This window comes from Callithrix jacchus, chromosome 8 (genome assembly GCF_049354715.1).
Source record: "Callithrix jacchus isolate 240 chromosome 8, calJac240_pri, whole genome shotgun sequence".
Classification (NCBI taxonomy): domain Eukaryota; kingdom Metazoa; phylum Chordata; class Mammalia; order Primates; family Cebidae; genus Callithrix; species Callithrix jacchus.
Window position 1 is genome coordinate 87127195 of NC_133509.1, and position 21927 is coordinate 87149121.

General features: G+C 36.0%; 1 protein-coding gene across 2 annotated transcripts in view; it reads left to right on the forward strand.

Annotated features, from left to right (window-relative positions):
• Positions 1 to 21927, forward strand: part of GPR137C (G protein-coupled receptor 137C) — an 83269-nt gene that overhangs the window by 26253 nt on the left and 35089 nt on the right. For both annotated transcript variants that reach the window (XM_002753908.6, XM_054239944.2), the window contains exons 2-3: positions 12508 to 12551; positions 14409 to 14637. In XM_002753908.6, the coding sequence (XP_002753954.1) occupies positions 12508 to 12551; positions 14409 to 14637 (273 nt within the window). The remainder of the gene's footprint in view (positions 1 to 12507; positions 12552 to 14408; positions 14638 to 21927) is intronic.

Here is a 21927-nt window from a genome sequence, read left to right on the forward strand (position 1 = left end):
AAATAGCCAGATACCTGTCAGGATGAAGAAGAGGCATTTGCCCAGGCTATGGATAGGGAGAGAGAGATTTAACTCCTCTTAAACAACTTTTATCTACCCCTATTTTAGCCACCCCCACTTCTCAGTTCTCTCTGATTGGTACCTGATTCTCCTCGTACCTTTTGAAGATTCCAAAATCAGGTTGTTCTCAACCCTTCTCACTACTAGCTTGGGATTTCTTGGGTAATCATACATTGTGTTGGGTGTCCCTAAGGCCACCTTCAACCTTGATGATTTGTTAGGATTCACAATTGTTAAAACCCATGGTTACAGTTTATTACAGTGAAAGGACATGGAGTAAAATCAGAGGGAAAAGACACATAGAGTAAAGCCTGGAATAAACTAGACACAAACTTCCAAGAGTCCTCTCCCAGTGGAGTTACACAGGATGTGCTTAATTCATTCAGCAGTGAGGTATAACAACACATATGAAATGGTGTATACTACAGATCATTTGAAACTCAGTGCCCAAGATTTTTTATTGGGAGCTGGTCATGTAAGAACCCTTTACCTAACAAATACCAAATTTCAAGATTCCAAGAAAGAAAACAGGTATTCAGTATATTATTTGCACAAAAGCTTTAGGTAAAGTGAAACACAAATCATTTAAGGAATGGTAGGAATCCTCCTGAAAGCCAAATTTCCAGATGCAGCCACAGGTCAACTTTATAAGCACTCTTTCTAAGGATAGAAATCTCGAGCCTGCCATGTAAACTTTTTTCTGCACATACACCCATCTGCTTTCCGGCTTCCAGCATTTGTTATTGCAGTCTTTTCTATTCTACTCAAATTTATGGGCTTCTACCTTTCATGAAAATCCCTTTACTATTATTTTAGTAGAATTTCAAGTTGAAACAAAATTAGATATGGATGTTCAATATTTATTTGAATAATCAAATTTAACTGAATTATCAAAATTCATTTGATTGTAAATTTAACCATTCCAATTTTTAAGTAGCTTAGAAGAAATCAGACTAAGCAGAGAGAAGAGTCTAAAAGAAAAAGTTTTTTAAGCATTAGGGTATTAAGACCCTAAAAGAGATGCAAGAAGATACTGAATTCTAGAAACAAGAATAGGCTGCTGTAAATATATATATATATAAAAGTAGATATATTCACTAAATATATATTTAAAATATTTAATATTTTTACGATTTGACATTTAAACTTATATAGAATATATTTATATATTTATATTAAATAGATATAAATATATTTTTAGACAAAATGTATATGTATGTGTATATATACACACACGTATATGTGTGTGTGTGTGTGTGTGTGTGTGTGTATATATATATATATTTTTTTTTTTTTTAAGTAGGTAAAAGTTACTGGACAGGCACGATGGCTCATGCCTGTAATCCCAGCACTTTGGGAGACCAAGGCAGGTGGATCTCCTGAGGTCAGGAGTTTGAGCCTGGCCAACATGGCGAAACACTGTCTCCGCTAAAAAGTACAAAAAAAATTAGCTGGACGTGGTGGCAGGTGCCTGTAATCCCAGCTACTCAGAAGGCTGAGGCAGGAGAATCGTTTAAAACTGGGCGGCGGAGGTTGCAGTGAGCCAAGATTGCGCTATTGCACTCCAGCCTGGATGACCCAAGCAAGACTCCTCAAAAAAAAAAAAGTTCCTAGCAACATGATAGGCATTGAAAGTGAACATCTGGCCGAGCATGATAGCTCACACTTGTAATCTTAGTAATTTGGGAGGCCGAGGCAGGCAGATCACCTGTGGTCAGGAGTTCAAGACCAGGCTGGCCAACATGGAGATCCCTTTTCTACTAAAAATAAAAAAACTAGGCAGGTGTGGTGACGCACACCTGTAATTCCAGCTACTTGGGAAGCTGAGGCAGGAGAATCACTTGAAGCCGGGAGACAGATTACAGTGAGCTGAGATTGCACCACTGATTACAGTGAGCTGAGATTGCACCACTGCACTCCAGCCTGAGCAACAGAGTTAGATTCAGTCTCAAAAAAAAAAAAATATTCAGTTTATGGCTAAAGTAGCTAAATGCTTCATGTTTTAAATGCAGGCAGTGGCAATGGTAAGCTTGGGAATGGTGCACTACTCTCTATAGGAACTGAAACAATTGATATGGAAATTGGATAACTGCTTCTGTGAAAATTATCTACTTAATTGGATATGTATGCCTAACTCTTCACTTCAGGTTAAATTTACCACAATTCATTTTTGCATCAGTTTCAAATTGTATATTAGATATGCTTTCCAATAAAGTTTTTATTTCAGAGCAACAAAAGAGGGAAAATTAATAGACAAAAATAAATTCCATAGAAAAGCATCTGTTCTATAAGTATTCATTACCTACTGTCTTCAAAGCAACATGGTCTACATGTCATGGGTGAAAATAAACGATACACAGCTCCAGTGTAACCCTCCTGTCTTAGTCTGCTTAGTCTTCAGGCTGCTGTAATAAAATATCATAAACTGCATAGTTTGTAAACAACAGAAATTTATTTCTCATCACTCTGGAGGCTGGGAAGTTTCAGGTCAAGGTGCCAATAGATTCAGTGTCTGATAAGGACCCACTTTCTGGTTCACAGACAGTGCCTTCCCACTACGTCCTCACATGTTGTAAAAGCTGAGGAATCTCTGGGCTCTCTCTTACAGTGATATTAATCCCATTAATGAGGAGTGCATCCTCATGACCTAGCAGCTCCCAAAGGCTCTACCTCCTAATACTGTCATATTGGGGGTTAGTATTTCAACATGAGTTTTCAGGGGACATAACATTTCATATCATTGCACATTCTGCAAATCTTGGGATATTTGTATTATTACAAGAGATAACAATCACAAAATATATTTACAGTACTCATATTCTCTTTATTTGAAGAACTAAGAAAGGAGACATATAAGTCTGCATTGTAAAATGGAAATATCTGGCCAGGCACAGTGGCTTACCCCTACAATCCCAGCACTTTGGGAGGCAGAGGCGGGCAGGTAACGCCTTACCTGAGGTAAGGAGTTCGAGACCAGACTAGCCAACATGGCGAAACCTAGTCTCTAGTACAAATACAAATATTAGCTGGGTGTAGTGGTGTGCACCTGTAATCTCAGCTACTTGGGAGGCTGAGGTGGGAGAATGACTTGAACCCAGGAAATGGATGTGGCAGTGTGCTGAGATCACGCCATTGCACTCCAGCCTGGGCAACACAGTAAGACTCTGTCTCCAACAATAATAATAATAAATAATAAAATGAGAAAATTACTTCAAATCACTTGTATATAGGTTAAATTTAACAAAATAAAATTTGAGTATGCTAGTAAAAACATTATTTTAAATCTTCAAAAATTTAAAAATCCTAAATTAATATTTTCTAAATGAGGATCTGCTAGTCTGTTTATGGGATAAAAATAGATTATATGATAGAAAATATTTGATATCTTTTAGCCCTTAAAATTCTTTATACTTTCATAAAGAATAATATTCTTTTATAAATCACCCATTTATCCAGTTTTTTGGTATTAAGAAAGATCTGGAAAGATATGGCCCATCAAACATAATTTGACATTGATAAGTCATTTAGACACATTATTTACCATTCTTACCTTCAAAAAAACTATATAAAGCATGTGTTTATTGTTTTATAAATTACTTCACTATCTTAACAAATGATATATAACTGCTTGATTTTTTTTTATATTACTAATTTTTTTAACTCATGATCATGTCCTGTTAGCTATATTCTATAATATACTTGGAATCTATTAAGAGCAGATCATTGTGTTTAAGCCTACTATAATCTAAATGTGATTTGAGCACCTGGTTATCCTTATATAATGCATTGGAACATGTTCTGCAAATCTGAGATGGTAGCTGACCTTTATTTTTTTTCTCATCCAGCTCAACTCACTCTCACACCCATTATCTCATGACCTGTAATTTTATGGATTATCCCTCTCATCCTGTCCTGATTCTTTTCTTCATGTTATCCTTTTAGATGCCGTCACTGAAATCTAGCTTTTCTCAGATGACATTTCATGCCTTTTGTAGGAAAAACGATCAGCCTACTTTATACTTCCTAATACTACTTACTAATATTATACCATTATCATCTCTGAAATCTGTGCCATCTGATTAGGTCATCATTGGCTGTAATAGTAACTTCCATCTTCCTGGATGAATCAGCACTTTCTTCCTTCTTGCCTGGTCTCCTGTGATATATGATCTTTCTCAAAGCCCTTATTGATAACCCATCTAATGTCTCAATTCAGTGGTTTCTTACAGCTCTAAAACCCTCCATTTCTATTTGAGCCACCCAGTAGCATGACCACACTGTGGATCAGCTCTTAAAATCTGAGCTATTCTTTCTGACCAGTGTCTTCTCTTATCTCTTATATATATTGAATTTATTCTTTTATCTGTGTTTTACCCTCATCCTAACTTTTAGTCACTTTCTCTCTTCTGTTCTCCCCACTCCATTCTAGTATTCCTCATCCCTTAATTTTTTGCTGTGCCAAACTTATTCATTCACCAGAGTAAGCTCTTCCTCTACAATAGTGCTCACATTTTCCAATTCTAAATTACTACTTGAAAAAATGCATCCTAGTTATTTGAACTTTTTGTAATGTGTCAACCTAAAATAACAGATTCTCCAAAGACAGTAAGTTTATTCAGGAATGAGGAGCATGATTATAATCCAGGTTATATGTGCTAAGCTGGATCATGTGCATATTTGGGAAGATCGAGGCAAGGGGAAACTTTTAAAGGCAAAATTCAAAAGGTTGCATAGTTGTTTTGAAATGGTTAACCATTGCCACAAGGATTAATAACAAGGGTGGTGTCATCCAAGGCTGAATAGGCAGTTGCTGGATAGATGTCCTCACAGAAGTATTCTTTGTATAAGGGTTACAGTGACTTTTGTACAAGATTGTGGTCTTCAGAGAATCCTTGTAATCATTTTTAATATAGAAATGTGTATAAGACTCCTCCTTTATGACCTCCTGACTCCCTTTCTTTGGATTTGGCATAAGTGACTCCACTTTAATTCTGACAACTTTGACAGGATCTCGCTCTGTTGCCCAGGCCGGAGTGCAGTGGTGTGATTATAACTCACTGCAGCCTCGAACTCCTGGGCCGAAGACATCTTCTGCCTTAGCCTTCTGAGTAGCTAGGACTGTAAGTGTGGTTATAGTTCTATTTATGTATATGTGTATGCATGTATGTATTGCAGAGACAGAACCTTGCTATGCTGACCAGGTTGGTCTCAAACTACTGGCCTCAAGCAATCCTCTTACCTCACCCTCCCAAGATGCTGAGATTTCAGGCATGAGCCCCTGGAATGTGGCCCATTTTTTTTCTATTAGATTGTTTCCATTTTAAAATCAGGAAACCTTACTAATTGTATCTACTATCAAATGCTTAACTTTAACTGGACCTTGCTATTTCTCAGTATATTCTTTTATAACCTTTCTATTCATGTATTCCAAATGTTTTTCATATTCTGGTGCTTAAATCTAATATTTTTCACAAGAGGTGACCTTGCCTCCTGCTTTCCTAGAAAAAAATAGAATCCTTCTGCCAAATTGTTTCATCCTTCTTCTCTATATCAAAATATCAGAATCCATACTATATCCACATTTTTAATTTTAATAAAGAGCTGGTTTGTAAATTATTTTAAATTTTCTGTGCAGACCTCCAAGTTTTTCTTTAATTTTTTTTTCTTCTGTGTTGACTCAAAAGTGTCTTCTTTTTCAGTACTAACATGCCTCTTCTGTCTAGAGCCTTCCTAACAATTCAACTAACTCTCAATCTCTCTCTCTCTTTCTCTTGCTGTCTCTTCACTCTCCATCTTCTGCTTCACCCTCTATTTAGTCAATTTCTGACCAACAGATTGCTAAATCTTCAACCATGAAGAGTCTTTTACTCTACTTGAAATTTAACAGATTAGCCTGCTATTGTTTTATGTACATATACTGACAGAAAACTCAAGACCCAGGCCAGGAGCAGTGGCTCACACCTGTAATCCCAGCACTTTGTGAGGCCAGAGAGGGTGGATCACTTGAGATCAGGAGTTTGAGACCAACCTGGCCAACATGATGAAACCCCATCTCTACTGAAAATACAAAAATTAGCTGGGCATGGTGGTGGGAACCTGCAATCCCCGCTACTGAAGAGGCTGAGCACAAGAATCACTTGAACCTGGGAGGCAAAGGTTGCAGTGAGCCGAGATCGTGCCACTGCACTCCAGCCTGGGTGATAGAGGGAGACTCAGTCTCAAAAAAAAAAAAAGAAGAAAACACACACCCATGAGTCAGAGGAAAAGACCGTTTATCACTCATGGCAAAAGCAGCAACAAAACGATGTCTTTTTGCTGTGGGTCTCTAAGCCCTCAAATTCATAGCGAAGCACTGTGAAAGGACAGATGTTACCGGCAAATGCAGTGGGCAATGCTACAGGAGAGAAACCCTGAAATAAAAAAAAAGAGACAGAGATAGACATTTACTCTAGTGTAAGCAAATCTTCACTGAGAGAGAGGGAGACTTTACTATCATGGAATGTCTTCAGGGAGGGCAATGTTCTCTATCTTTATTATACTAGTCAGGAATGTTCCTTCTGACCTTAAGGCAAACACTCTTGCATTCAAGGATGTTTGTCATGCAAACCCCTTTGCTCAGAATCAGAAGATCTAGACCATGCAAAAACATGAGATGTTCATAGAGAATTATCTTCCAACACAGATTTTCCCAGGTTTCTCTTAGCTTCAAATATCTCTCAGTCTATACTCACTGCCTCTGTTGTCTTACTTCCGATCAACTTCTTGCACATCTGCTCTCATTCTGCTGAAAACTATTCTCTGCAAGGTACCAGTGACATACCATTCACTCAGTTAAATGGTCTTTTCTTAATCATTTCTGACTTTTTGTAAAATTTAACAGTGGCTCTACTTTCTTCCTTTTAACTCTAAACTACTCTGCTGTTTTCTATGACTAGTCGGATTCTTGTTTCTCCCCTCTGCCCATCTCCCTTTTCTTTACTCTTGTGCTTTCTAATTCTGACTATTAAATGTGAACATATCACAGGTTGACTCACATTCTACACTTGTTCCCTCAAATGTATTCTACTGCGTTTCAGCTGTTGCCCCTGTAGGTGACTGTAATTTCCTTCTTATATTGCAAAACTCACCTATTGTCTTTGTTTCTGCCTAGATGTAATAAACTTTAAATATAACAATATATTTCATGACCTGGCTTTTAAATTTTTTGTGAGGCCCTCATTCAATCAGTTGTTTAGATTTGAAACCTGAGAATATAGTTGAGGTAGCTCACTTAAATTCAACAGTCTTTTAACTGGAATTGTTTGCCCCACTTTTAATGCATTTTCTACACTGTCACTTAAGAAATCATTCAAACATAGATTCATATTACAGAGTTTGTAGCCAGCCTAATTCTTCAGCATTTTATACAAAGCTTCCATGATTTGATGACTGCTTGCCTCCAGCTTCAACTTCTGCCGTTTCCCACACTCTCCCACACCACACTACCATACGAAAGTACTTTCTTTGATCTGAATTCACTGCACATTTATTCAAACACTCTCTGAAAACCTACTGTGAACCAGGCATTATGGGAGGCATTAGGGCTATATATCTGAGTAAGTTATGGCCTTTCTTAAGAGATAAATAAATATGTAAATAAATACTATATAGATTGTGATTAATAATGCAAGAATAGAAAGGTTTGCTCTCTCCCTAAGACACTTAACCTAACAATATAAAGAATGACATTCTAGACTGGGCACAGTAGCTCATGCCTGTAATCCCAGCACTTTGGGAGGCTGAGGCAGATGGATCACCCGAGGTCGGCAGTTTGAGACCAGTCTGACGAACTTGGAGAAACCCCATCTCTACTAAAAATACAAAAATATCCAGGTGTAATCCCAACTACTTGGGAGGCTGAGGCAGGACAATCACTTGAACCTAGGAAGTGGAGGTTGCGGAGAGCTGAGATTGTGCCATTGTACTCCAGCCTGGGCAGCAAGAGCAAAACTCAATCTCAAAAAAGAAGAAAAAAGAATGACATTCTAGTAATATCTGGAAGGATGAGTTGGAATTTGTTATCTGGCCACAAAAGCATAATCTAAGCAAAGTAAAAATATGTACAAAGGCACAGAGATAGGAAATTAAACCACTTACTTGAAGAGTTGTAAATAATTCATAATAACCAGGCCAGATGCAGTGGCTCGTACCTATAATCCCAGCACTTTGGGAGGCTGAAGTGGGCAGATCATTTGAGGTCAGGAGTTTGAGACCAGACTGGCCAGTATGGTGAAACCCCATCTCCACAAAAAATACAAAAATTAACTGGGCAAGGTGACACACACCTGTAATCCCACCTACTGGGGACACTGAGGCAGGAGAATCACTTGAACCTTGAGGGCAGATGTTGCAGTGAGCCAAGATCGTGCCAGTGTGCTACACCTGGGAAACAGAGTCAGACACCTTCAATAAAAAGTAAAATGAAATAATAATTCAGACTGACCAAACCGTAAGCTTGAAGGTGGGGCTAAAAGGAAGGATGGGAAGGTGGAGCTAGACAATAAAAGATCTTTTCTGTATTAAAAATGTATGGGCTTTTTTCTGGAATAGTGTAATCAGATGTACTTTTTCTTTTTTTGAGATGCAGTCTCACTCTGTCTCTAGGCTGGAGTGCAGTGGCACAATCTCAGCTCACTGCCACTTTCGACTCTCTGGCTTAAGCAATTCTCCTGCCTTAGCCTCCCGAGTAGCTGGGACTAAAGCACGCACCACCACACCCAGCTAATTTTTGTATTTTTAGTAGAGACAAAGTTTCACCATGTTGGCAGGATGGTCTCAAATCTCTTGACCTCATGATCTGTCTGCCTGGGCCTCCCAAAGTGCGGGGATTACAAGGATGAGCCACTGTGGTTGATCAGATGTACTTTTTTAAAAGAAGTTCCGGCCAGGCGCGGTAGCTCACATTTGTAATCCCTGCACTTTGCGGGCAGAGGTGGGCAGATCACCAGAGGTCTGGAGTTAGAGAGACCAGCCTGACTGTGAATATCATGAAAGACAAAGGAAAGAAGTGAAGATTAAAAGAGACTAAATATACATTAAATCTGTACATAATGCATAATTCTGGATATTATTTCCATAAAGGATTTTATTGGAATGATTGGAAAAATATGAATAAGGTCTGCAAATTACGTGATAGTATACATACTCAGTTTTATTTCTGTAATTATACTGTGGTTACGTAGGAGAATTTTCATTTTTAAAGAAGTATACATTGAAGTACTTAGGGCAAAGGAGTGTCATACAACTTGCTCTCAAATGATTATTTGAAAATCACGTATAGAACAGTGATGTTCACAGCAGCAGCATTGACAATAGCCAAAAGTAGGGTCTGTCTAAGTGTGCATTGGTGGATGAATGGATAAACAAAATGTGGTGTATACATGCAATGGAATATTATTCAGCCTTAAAAAGGAAGGACATTCTGACATAATGCTACCTTGAAGACATTGTGCTAAATGAAAGTCACAAAAGGACAAATATTGTATTAATCTGCTTATATGAGGTATATATAGTAGTCAAATTCATAAGGACAGAAAGTAGAGAGATGGTTGCCAGAGCCTGGAGGAGGAGGGAATGGTGAGTTATTGTTTAATGAATGGGTATAGAGTTTGACTGTGGGAAGATGAAAAGGTTCTGAAGATGGATAAAGGTGATGGTTGCACAACAGTGTGAATGTGCTTAATGCCACTGAACCATACACTAAAAAATGGTAAAATGGTAAGTTTTAGGTTCTGTTTTACCACAGTTTTGAAAATTAAAAATAAGTCATGTACGGAGGGGGGAGTTTTAAAAAGTAGTCAAATGAACAGTTACCATCTGAAGAGGTGGATAGAATTAAGAATGAAGGTAGAGGAATCAATTAAAAGGCTGTTGTAATAATCCACTGTGATGGTGCAGATGGCGAAAATGGATGCATCTAAGACTTAATATGTAGTATTAGAGACTAATAGTATACTATTTTAGACTGCTTCATCACATTCAGCTTCTGGTAGATGGTAGTACTGTTACCAAAACACAGTCAGGCACCACATAGCAGTATTTCAGTCAGTGACTCACCACACATACAACAGTGGTCCCATAAGATTATAATGAAGCTGAAAAATTCCGATAATCTAGTGACGTAGCCATTGTGACATCATAACACAATGCATTACTCACATGTTTATGGTGAAGCTAGTGTAAACAAAGGTGTGCTGCAAGTGGTATAAAAGTATAGCACATACAGTTATGTACAGTATATAATTCTGGATAATAAATGATTATATTACTGGTTTATATATTTGTTATTTTTAGAATGCATTTCTACTTATTAAAAAAAAGTTAACTGAAAAATAGCCTCACATAGGTCCTTCAGGAAGTATTCCAGAAGAAGACATTGTTACCATAGGCAATGACGGCTTCAAGCCTGTTGTTGCCTCTGAACACCTTCCAGTGGCACAAGATGTGGAGTTAGAAGACAGTGATGGATGATCCTGACCCTATGTAGGCCTTGGCTAATGTGTGTATTTATTGTCTTAGATTTTAAGAAAAAAGTTCAAAAAGTAAAAAATGAAAACATTTTATAATAGAAAAAAAGGCTTATTGAATAAGGATATGAAGAAAGAAAATATTTTTGTACAGCTGTATAATGTATTTGTGTTTTAAGCCAAGTGTTATTAAAGAGTCAAAAAGTTAAAAAGTGTGTAAAGTTAAAAAGTGTGTAAAGTTAAAAGCTAAGGTTAATTTAGTTTCAGTTTTTTAAAATGTAGTATAACATAAATGTATAAAGTTTTTAAAGTCTGCAGTGGCATACAGTAATATCCCAGGACTTCACATTCACTCACCATTCACTCATTGACTCACCCAGAGCAACTTCCAGCCCTGTAAGCTGCATTCATATTAAGTGCCCTATACGGGTGCACCATTTTTTATCTTTTATATTATGTTTTTTACTGTATATTTTTGATGTTTAGATACACAAATACTTACCATCATGTTATACTTACATATAGCATTTGGTAGAGCAGTAACATGCTGTACAGGTTTGTAGCCTAGGAGTATAGACTATATACCATATGGTCTAGGTATATAGTTGGCTATACCATCTAGGTTTGTGTATGTATACTCTGTAATGTTTGTACACTGACAAATTGTGCATTTGTAACAATGCATTTCTCAGAACATATCTCTGTCATTAAGCAACACATGGCTGTACAGTAGTTATGAGTAGATGCCTAGGCTTCTGTCTTTACCCGATGATTCGCCTGCCTAACACAAATTTACTCTTCATAAGTTGGCTCACATGTTATGAGAAGTCCTCCCTGAGGCTCCAAACAGTTATTACCTTTACCACATACCCTTTCTTGGAGTGAATTAGTCTTTTTCTCTTCCTAGATTTTGTGATAGCATATTTTGCATTTGTTATAACAATGTATCAAAATAGATGGTTTATCTGGGCTTCCATATTCTGAGCTCCTGCAGAGCAGAAACCATGGTCATGTTTATGAATCCATGCCAACTTTCATAGAGTGTGGTGTATGACAGGTACTCGGTAAATGTTTGAATGAAATCAGTATGTTACCATGTACCTATGCTATTTTTCTTCATAATATATTTTCTTCTTTCTTTCCAGGTCCCCAAAGTTTATACTCTACTTTCATAGTCCTGTAACTGGTCTTTCTACTTTTATTTTGTAGTTCCTCTGTAGCAGACTATACATTAATGTCAGATTAGTGGAATTCCATATTTTGGAATAGATGTATAATATCTTCCCATTGTCTAAAGAATAAGTTCAAGTTCACCAGAAGGACTTGAGATCCTTCATACTATGTTCTCAGAATATACCATCTTTATTTCAGTTTCTGTTTACTTGCCTGCCTAACTTTATTCAACAAGTGTCTGAACACCTGCCTTTTGTAAGGCTTTGTTAAAGAAGAAAGTTTACTAAATATGATATATGCTCATTATCTTTGTGTTCACTTTTGGTACCTCATTTCCCTTTACTACTTCATTTCATATAGAAGAAAATAATCTTGGGAGAACACTCAGCCATATTAATATTTAATCTAGAAGTTCCATTTTAGAATAAAACATGACTAATATAATGAAGTTTAAGATAGGTGGCAAGCCATTCAGCACAGTGTTTGCCTCATAATAAAAGTTCAATAAATGTTTAAGCTGAATTAATTTTGTTTAAATCTTTAAAGACAGAAATGTAAGTTTATGTTGATAACAAAGAAAGTTACTTGTTTATTGTTTTAAGCCTATGGAAACTTGTCTTTTAGTCTATGGTAGTTTAACCATTAACATTTGAACTTTGCTTACTATATATTATTTATAGTTGTAGCACTTTAAAACACAAAATCAGAATATATGTAAGAATTCTACATTACACATTTTCAAAACTTTCTTTTTACATTCTCTTTATAGGTTATATGTAAAGTCAGATGTGCCACTGAACTTGACAAACACAAGTAAGTTTTATGAGTATCTGAATTTCTATCTAAAAGATCTAAAGTATTAATTCATTAATATTAAGGCTTATTATCTAAATGATATAATTTTTTTGTATAGTCAACAACTCATTGTAGAAGGGAGTGGTTGTTGAGAGCACCTTTATGGTTTTATAAAAATCAAGTTGTTAGATTGGCTCAAAGAAAGTAAATTGAGTAGCCCACATTTCTCTCCCTGCAGCCATACCATACTGCTAATATATTTTGTTTGTTTTGGCTTTTGATTTTTTGCTGCTCTGTCCCTGTCTTGTTTGAAATGTCATATCTAATTTCAGTAGGGTCCACTTTTGCCAAACTTAGATTATGCTGTTTGGGGTGAGAATGTTCTGTGAAATAAGTAATATTTCAGTACTGATCAATCTCAAAAGCAAGATTTCTAAGCTGTGGAGTCAGGAGATTGGAGTTTCTCACTAACTTGCTGACTGTGCAACTCATGTACCCTCTCTCTGCTTTAGTTTTCTAAAGTCCTCTAATTATCTGGATATATCGGTAATTTCAAGTTCCTTTTTGGGTTTCAAACTATGTAATTATTTTTATTATTTAATCTGAGAGAACTTTAAAATACTACCTTTTAAAACTAAAATCTTTGTGCTTTGCATGTATACTAAACACTTTAGTTTGCTTGTTACAGATTGTACATTACCTTCAGTTTACCTCATTTAAACCATTTCCAAAGGCAGCTACTTTATGATTTCCACTACTGAAATGACCCAATAGATCAGGAAGCCAGATAAATTTCAGCATCATATGTATTTAATTTGGGAGTATAAATGTGTTTGAACTGGGATTACATTCGTACAGACGGTTGTTACTGCTTCTTGATACAGATAGCAACCTTAACTGAAGAGTTGTTATGAAGTAGCCTAACTTTTCTTAGGGGGAAAAGGTTAAGGATTTCATGTGCAGAGTTGCTCTATATCCACAGTAAATATGCAACTTTATAAGAATGTGAGGTATTGATGAGTGCTTGAAACTTTACCTATACGGTATGTTCTTCTTTAGTCAAGTTTGAAAGTATTGTTTGCTATAATCAGAAGTTCATGAGGAATATTGCTTAAAACATACTTTCTTTAACTCTTAAATTTTTTTTTTTAAGGCAGTCTGCTCTCTCACCCAGGCTGCAGTGCAGTGGTGCTATCTTGGCTCACTGCTACCTCCACCTCCTGGGTTCAAGTGATTCTGTGCCTCAGGCTTCTGAGTAGCTGGAACTACAGGCGTGTCCCACCACACCCAGCTAATTTTTGTATTGTTAGTAGAGGTGGGGTTTCACCATGTTGCCCAGGCTGGTCTCAAACTCCTGACCTCAAGTGATCTGCCCACTTCTACCTCCCAAAGTTCTGAGATTACAGTTGTGAGCTGCCACGCCTAGACTAACTCTTAAAATAAATGTTAGGTAATCAATATAAATTTAGATACAGTATATTAATTTCCAGGTACATTATAAAAGCCTGATAATTCTTGGAATGGAAAGGTTAATGAAAAAATGTTTAATAGTTATAAAAATGAAAAATTCAGTATTACTTGAAATAGTGTTAAAAGAGTCCTATCTCATTCCTGGTAGAGACAACTTAGTTCAAGTCAACATGAGACTATTTCTGAATAAATGCTTAAAAATCTATGCCATTCTTAAATAATCTAGACACTAATTTTATAACAGCAAAGATAGCTCAAATAACTCTGATAGATTATTAAAATTCCTTTTAATGAAATTATAAACATTTCAAACTGAAGGAATTATTGTACCTAAAGTAACACACTAATTCAGAATTTAATTTCTGATTCGTTATATAACTATCTAATATACTTTTTTTCTTTCAGAATTCTACTGCATTTGGGCTTTATATTGGCAAGCCTTGTCTTTTTAGTGGTGAACTTGACTTGTGCAATGCTAGTTCATGGAGATGTCCCAGAAAATCAGTTGAAATGGACTGTGTTTGTTCGAGCATTAATTAATGATAGCCTGTTTATTCTTTGTGCCATCTGTTTAGTTAGTTACATATGCAAAATTGCAAAAATGTCGTCAGCAAATGTCTACCTCGAATCAAAGGTAAGTATATTTCTTAAATGGGCACTTAAACATCTAATTTCAAATTCTTATCCTACAAATCACATTTTAATGGAAAGTTTAAATTGCTATTTTATTTGAAATGGGGTCTCGCCCTATTACTCAGGCTGGAGTGCAGTAGCTATTCACAGACGTAATTATTGTGCAGTACAGCCTTGAGCTTTTGGGCTCAAGTGATCTTCTGCATCATCCTCCCAAGTAGCTGAGACTACAGGCATATTGCTTTTTTAAAAAATATCCTGAATGACAGTTACACTTTGAGCATGAAACAATAATCACTAGAAAGTTAAAGTTATTGAGTATTTGGTCCTTACTAAATAACGGTTTAAAGAAATGAAATAATATAATAAGCATATTGTATTTTCTGTGACTCTGCATTGGAGGCTCATCACATGAAATAAATCAAATATATATGAATGGATCAAAAATAGTCTATAATATAAAGCCACACTATCATCTTAAGATTTTGCCCAGTAAGGGTGGCGGGATTAACAATATTAAGATGTCATATAGGTAAAAGTTGTTTTTATTTGTATAAAGCTAAGAAAATGTTAACTTCACCCAATAATATGAAGTCTGTATGATACTTGAAACAACTAATTGTGTAGCAAAATTTGTAAATGCCTTGCATCTCCTTTCCTTACACTTTGGATCAACAAACAGAAGCCAGATACTAACCCATCACAAAGAAACTTGGAAGTTTCTATTCTACCATTGTTGATTGACCATGTGGTTGAGTAGAAATTGGTCATCACAGTTTATGTGTGGCATTGAGTGTGAGGGGTAGATATGTGGATATTGGGGTGTGGGTATGTACATACAAACATTTTTACAATCACTTTCACAGAAGAGCTTGCTTTCTTGCTTTAAGTTGACATCATTGCCTATTCATAAATAATAAATTGAGGTAGTACGTTAGCCAATTAAAACAGTCCTCAAATATTTTTAGGCTACTATATTGTCATTGTTCTTAATATAGTCCTGGTAAAGTAAGGTACTATAATTAAATATATGGCAACCAACTTGTACTTTAAATGTAGTCAGAGATTTTAATTTTACTTTAAAAACATATTTCAGTGGAATGCTGGAGAAAATACTATATGTGTGTATATATATGTATATATGTATATATATAAAGAGAGAAAGAAAAGATAAAGAAAATCAGACTTTCAAACCTATTAATCTTACCTGGAAAATTATTTTATTAAATTTCTATTCCAGTTTCTTTCAAACATTTAAATATTCTAGCTAATTCGGGCCTTCGGTTTGACTGTTAAGAATAAAACTGTCACTGTTATGGTTCATAATCTATTGGTAGGAGCAATGGCATCTTTACTCAGGATACTAACATCACTATAGAATTCATACCTCTTGCTTGTCTAGGGATAAAGCATAAACAGATGTTGAATTTCAAGTCTTCTTCTCTAGATACTTAGTGTATTGCTAAATTTGGTTTTTTACTTGCTTTGAAATAGATAATACTCTGAATAAAGTCACCAATCTGAGAAGAAAATTTCATTTACTAAATCCTCCAGAATTATTCCAACACTGTTCCCTTGCTCTCATATGAAAGGTATTCACTTATTGTTATTTAAAGTTTTAAATTTAAAAGCTGCATGGATTCAGAATTATCCAGGAATACTACAGATATACATGTTTAGTCATATTCACCTATAAAAGTAGATGACATACTAGATGATTTGTTAATATTGTAATGTTAAGTAGTTCCCAATCTTCCTAACTAGATTATAAACTTCTGTATTCCAAGAGCATGTTGGCTGGGCGAGGTAGCTCACACTTGTAATCCCAGCACTTTGGGAGGTCGAGGCAGACAGGCAGATCATGAGGTCAAGAGATCGAGACCACCCTGGCCAACATGGTAAAACCTCCTCTCTACTAAAAATGCAAAAATTAGCCGGGTGTGGTGGCATGCGCCTGTAGTCCCAGCTACTCAGGAGGCTGAGGCAGGAGAATCACTTGAATCCAGAAGGCAGAGGTGTCAGTGAGCCAATATCACACCACTGCACTCCAACCTGGGCAACAAAATCAAAACTGCATCTCAAAAAAAAAAAAAACACGTCATCTTGCTTTCATGTTCCACTTGTAAAATCACTAGACTCATTTTTGGCTTTTGAGTTCTGTAGAAGTGTACAGTAATAATCATTCCTTTTATTCAGTGAACAAGTGTTAACATCTACCTCTTTAACTTTCTTTTTTTTTTTCTCTCTCTCTCTCTCTCAATACCTTTGGTACTTTTTCACCATTAAACTGACCCTGTTTCTTGCTGTCCTAAGAGCATTTCCTTAAAGTTCAGGCTTTTGGTTTTCTGTCATCCTCTTTTTATTACTCCTTCCTTCCTTTTCATGTTCTGTGATAATAAGATCCTCTGTAATTTGTCTCAACCAGTCTTGCCTTTCTTATTTCCAAATGACACACACACAGTATGCCCTCTATCTCTATATCCTTAGGCTGTTTTATTAAGCAGGAACAGCCTTCCTCCTCCTACACATCTCTACCAGATTGTTCATATCTTATCCAACTTTAAAGACCTCACTTAAACTTTCCCCTTTTTATGAACTCAATTTGATCCCTCTCCCCCAACTCCAAAATAAAATTTGGAAATAACTCCCACTATCTGAATTATCTTCAAATTTTATTTATTTCTATTGGGGCACTTAACAGTTTATACAAGGTGGGATTTTTATGTGCAATCTAATTTTTTTCTATTTTTTAACTGACATGTCAATTGTACATATTTTGGGGGTACTTGTGATATTTTGCTACATGTAAACAATATATAATAATCAAATCAGAGTAATTGGGATATCATTGCCTCAAACATTTATATTTTCTTTGTGTTGGGAACATTACAGTTCTTTCTAGTTATTTTGAAACATATAATAAATTGTTATTCACTATAATTTCCATAATGAACAGTTGAATACTAGAACTTATTCCTTCTATCCAACTGTATTTTTGTACTCATCAACCAACTTCTCTTCATCCTCCCCTACCACTCTTCCTTTTTCCGCCTCTCATAACCATCATTCTACTGTACCTCCATGAGATCAATTTTTTTAGCTTCCACATGAGTAAGGGCAAGTATATTTGTCTTTCTGTGCCTGGCTTATTTTACTTAACATAATGAACTCCAGGTCCATCCATGTTGCTTCAAATGACAGGATTTCATTCTTTTTATGCCCATGTAATGGTTCATTGTATACATATACCACATTTTATTTATTCATTCATCTATATGTTGATGGACACTTAGGTTGATTCCATATCTTGACTAAAATGAATAGTGCAACAATAAATAAAGGAGTTGCAGCTGTCTCTTTGACATAGTGATTTCCTTTCTCTTGGATATCTACCTAGCAGTGAGATTTCTGGATCATATGGTAGTTCTATTTTTAGTTTTTCAAGGAACTTCCATACTGTTTTTTGGGTTGGTTGGTTTGTTTTTGAGACAGAATCTCAGTCTGTTGCCCAGGCTGGTGTATAGTGACACACTCTTAGCTCACTGCAAACTGTACCTCCCAGGTTCAAGTAATTCTCCTGCCTCAGCCTCCTGAATAGCTGGGATTACAGGTGCCCACCACCACACCTGGCTAATTTTGTTCGTTTGTTTTTTGGGTTTTGTTTGGTTTTTGACACAAAGTCTTGTTCTGTCGCCCAGGCTGGAGTGCAGTGGCACAATCTCGGCTCTCTGCAACTCTGCTTCCTGGGTTCAAGCAATTCTCCTGCCTCAGCCTCCCAAGTAGCTGGAACTACAGGCACCCACCAACACGCCTGGCTAATTTTTGTGTTTTTAATAGAGATGGGGTTTCGACATATTGGCCAGGCTGGTCTCGAACTCTGGACCTCAGGTGATCTGCCCACCTCATCCTCCCAAAGTGCTGGGATTACAGGCATGAGCCACCACACCCAGCCTTTAATTAATTTTAGTTTAATTAATGGGGTTTCACTATGTTGGCCAGGCTGCTCTCAAACTCCTGACCTGAAGTGATCCACCCACCTCAACCCCCTAAAGTGCTGGGATTACAGGCATGAGCCACTGTGCCCAGCCTCATACTGTTTTTCATAACAGTTGTCCTACTTTACATTCCCATCAACAGTGTACAAGCATTCACCTTTCTCCACATCTCTGCCAGCACTTGTTTTTTGTCTTTTTGATGATAACCATTCTAACTGGAGTGAAATGAAAACCCATTGTGGTTTTGATATGCATTTCCCTGATGATTGGTGATGTTGAGTTTTTTCATTTAACTGTTGACCATTTGTATGACTGTTTTTGTAGAGATATCTGTTCAGGTATTGTGCCCATTTTTAGTTTGACTATCTTTTTGCTATTGATTGTTTGAGTTCCTTATATATTCTGGTTATTAATCCCTCGTCAGAAGGATAACTTGTAAATATTTACTCCCATTCTGTAGGTTGTCACTTCACTTGGTTAACTGTTTCCTTTGCTGCGCAGGAGCTTTTTAGCCTGATGTAATCCTATTTGACTATTACTACTTTCATTACTTTTGCTTTTGAGGTCTTACCCAAAAAATACTTGCCCATATGAAGGTCCTGGAGCATTTCTCCGATGTTTTCTTCTGTACTTTCATAGTTTTAGGTCTTACATTTATGTTTTTAATACATTTTGAGTTGATTTTTGTACATGGTGAAAGATGGGGCTAATTCTTCTGCATATGAATATCCAATTTTCCCAGCAGCATTTATTGAGATTGTGACTTCCCCCCAGTGTATGCTCTTGACAACTTTGTCAAAAATAAGTCGACCGTAAGTGTGTAGATTTATTTCTGGGTTCTCTGTTCTGTTTCACTGGTCTGTGTGTCTGTTTTTATGCCAGTCCCATGCTGTTTTGGATACTGTAGCTTTGCAGTATAATTTAAAATCAAATATTGTGATGCTTCCAATTTAATTCTTTTTACCCAGGATTGCTTTAGCTATTCAGGGTCTTTTGTAGTTTCATACCAATTTTAGGATTTTTTTTCTATTTCTGTGAAGAATGTAATCAGTATTTTGACAGAGATTACATTGAATCTGTAGATCACTTTGGTTAGTATAGAAATTTTCACAATATTTTTTTAAAAAGAATTTTCACAATATTGATTCTTCCAATTCATGAGCATGGGATGTCTTTCCACTTTTTGTGTCCTCTTTAATTTCTTCAATATTTCATAGTTTTCATTGTAGAGATCTTTTACTTCTTATGTTTAATTTATTAGGAGGCATTTTTTGGTAGCTGTTATAAAGAAGATTGATTTCTTGATTTCTTTTTCAAATTGATCACTGTTAGCATATAGAAACATTGCTGATTTTTGTATGTCGACTTTGTATCCTTCAACTTTATTGATCATTTATCATTTCTAATAGTTTTTTTGTGGAGTCTTTAAGTTTTTCAAAATATGAGATCATGTCATCTGTAACATGGATTAATTTGATGTCTTCCTTTTCAGTCTGGTTGCCCTTTATTTCTTTCTGTTGCCTAACTGCTCTGGCTTAGACTTCAAGTACTATGTTGCATGTAAGTGGTAAAAGAGGGCATCCTTATGTTGTTCCAGGTTTTAGTGGAAACACTTTCAGTTTTTCCCCATTCAGTATAATATCAGCTGTGTGTTTATTATATTTAGACTTTATCTTGTTGAGGTATGTTCTGTACTGTATTTTTTGAGAGCTTTTATCATGAAAGGATGTTGAATTTTATTGAATGCTTTTTAAGCATCTGTTGAAATGAACAAATGTTTTTTTTATTTGCTTCTGTTGCTGCAGTATATCACATTTGTTGATTTGTGTACATGGAACCATCCTTGCATTCCTGGGATGAATCCACTTGATCATGGTGAATGATCTTTTCAGTATGTTGTTGAATTCTGTTTGCCAGTGTTTTGTCAAGGGTGTTTGCATCTATGTTGATCAGAGATGTTGGCCTATAGCGTTTTTTGTTGTTTTTTGTGTCTTTGTCTGGTTTTGGTATCAGGGTAATTAATGCTGGCCTCATAGAACTGGGTTTGGAAGTATTCCCTCCTCCTCAATTTTTTGAAATCATTTGAGCAGAGTTGGTATTAGTTCTTCTTTAAACTTTTGGTAGAATTTAGTTGTAAGGCCATAAGGTCCTGGGCTTTTCTTTGATGGGAGACTTTATTACTGTAAATTCTTACTCATTATTGGTCTGTTCAGGTTTTCTTCATCATTCAATCATGGTAGGTTATTTGTGTTCAGGAACTTACCTTTTTCTTGCAGGTTTTCCAATTTGTTGGCATGTAGTTCATAATAATCTCTAATTATTTCTTGCGTTTCTATGGTATCTATTATAATATTTCCCTTTTTCTTTTTTCTTTTACGTGAACACTGCTTTTATCTTTTAATTTAATTTATTTATTTACTTTGAGACAGGGTCTTGCTGTGTCACCCAGACTGGAGTGGGCAATGGTGGGATCTCAGCTCACCACAGCCTCGACCTCCTAGGCTCAAGTGATCTCCCACCTCAGACTCCCAAGGCTGGGTCTATAGACATGTCCCACCACACCCAGCCAATTTTTTTAATTTTTTGTAGACAGGATCTATGTTGCCCAGGTTGGTATTGTTCCCCTTTTCATCCCTGGTTTTAGTTATTTGGGTCTTCTCTTTTTCTTAGTCTAGCTAAAAGTTTGTTGATTTATCTTTTCGAAAAACACATTTTTTGTTTTGTTCTTCTTCTGTACTTTTTAAAGTCTCAATTTCACTTATTTCTGCTTTAATCTTCATTATTTATTCCCTTCTACTAATTTTGGCTTTGGCTTGCTCTTGCTTCTCTAGTTCCTTGAGGTGCATCATTAGATTGTTTGTTTGAAGTCTTTCTGTTTTTTTGATGGAGGCATTTATTGCTATGAACTTCTCTCTTGCTACTGCATTTGCTGTATCCTATAGCTTCTGGTATGTTGTGTTTCCGTTTTTGTTTTTTTCAAGAAACGTTTAAATTTTCTTGTTATCTTATTCATTGAGCCATCAATCATTCAGGAAGATGTTGTTTAATTTCCATGTATTTTTACAGTTCAGAAGTTCCTCCTGTTACTAATTTCTAGTTTTATTCTGTTGTAGCCAGAAAAGATATTGATATGATTTCACTTTGTTTAATTTGTTGAGGCTTATTTTGTGATAGTTTATTCTGGAGAATGTTTTTGGTACTGATAAGAAAAATATGTATTCTGCAGCAGTTGGATGAAATGTTTCATGGATGTCTGTTAGGGCTAGTTGGTTTAGAGTATAATTTAACTCCAACGT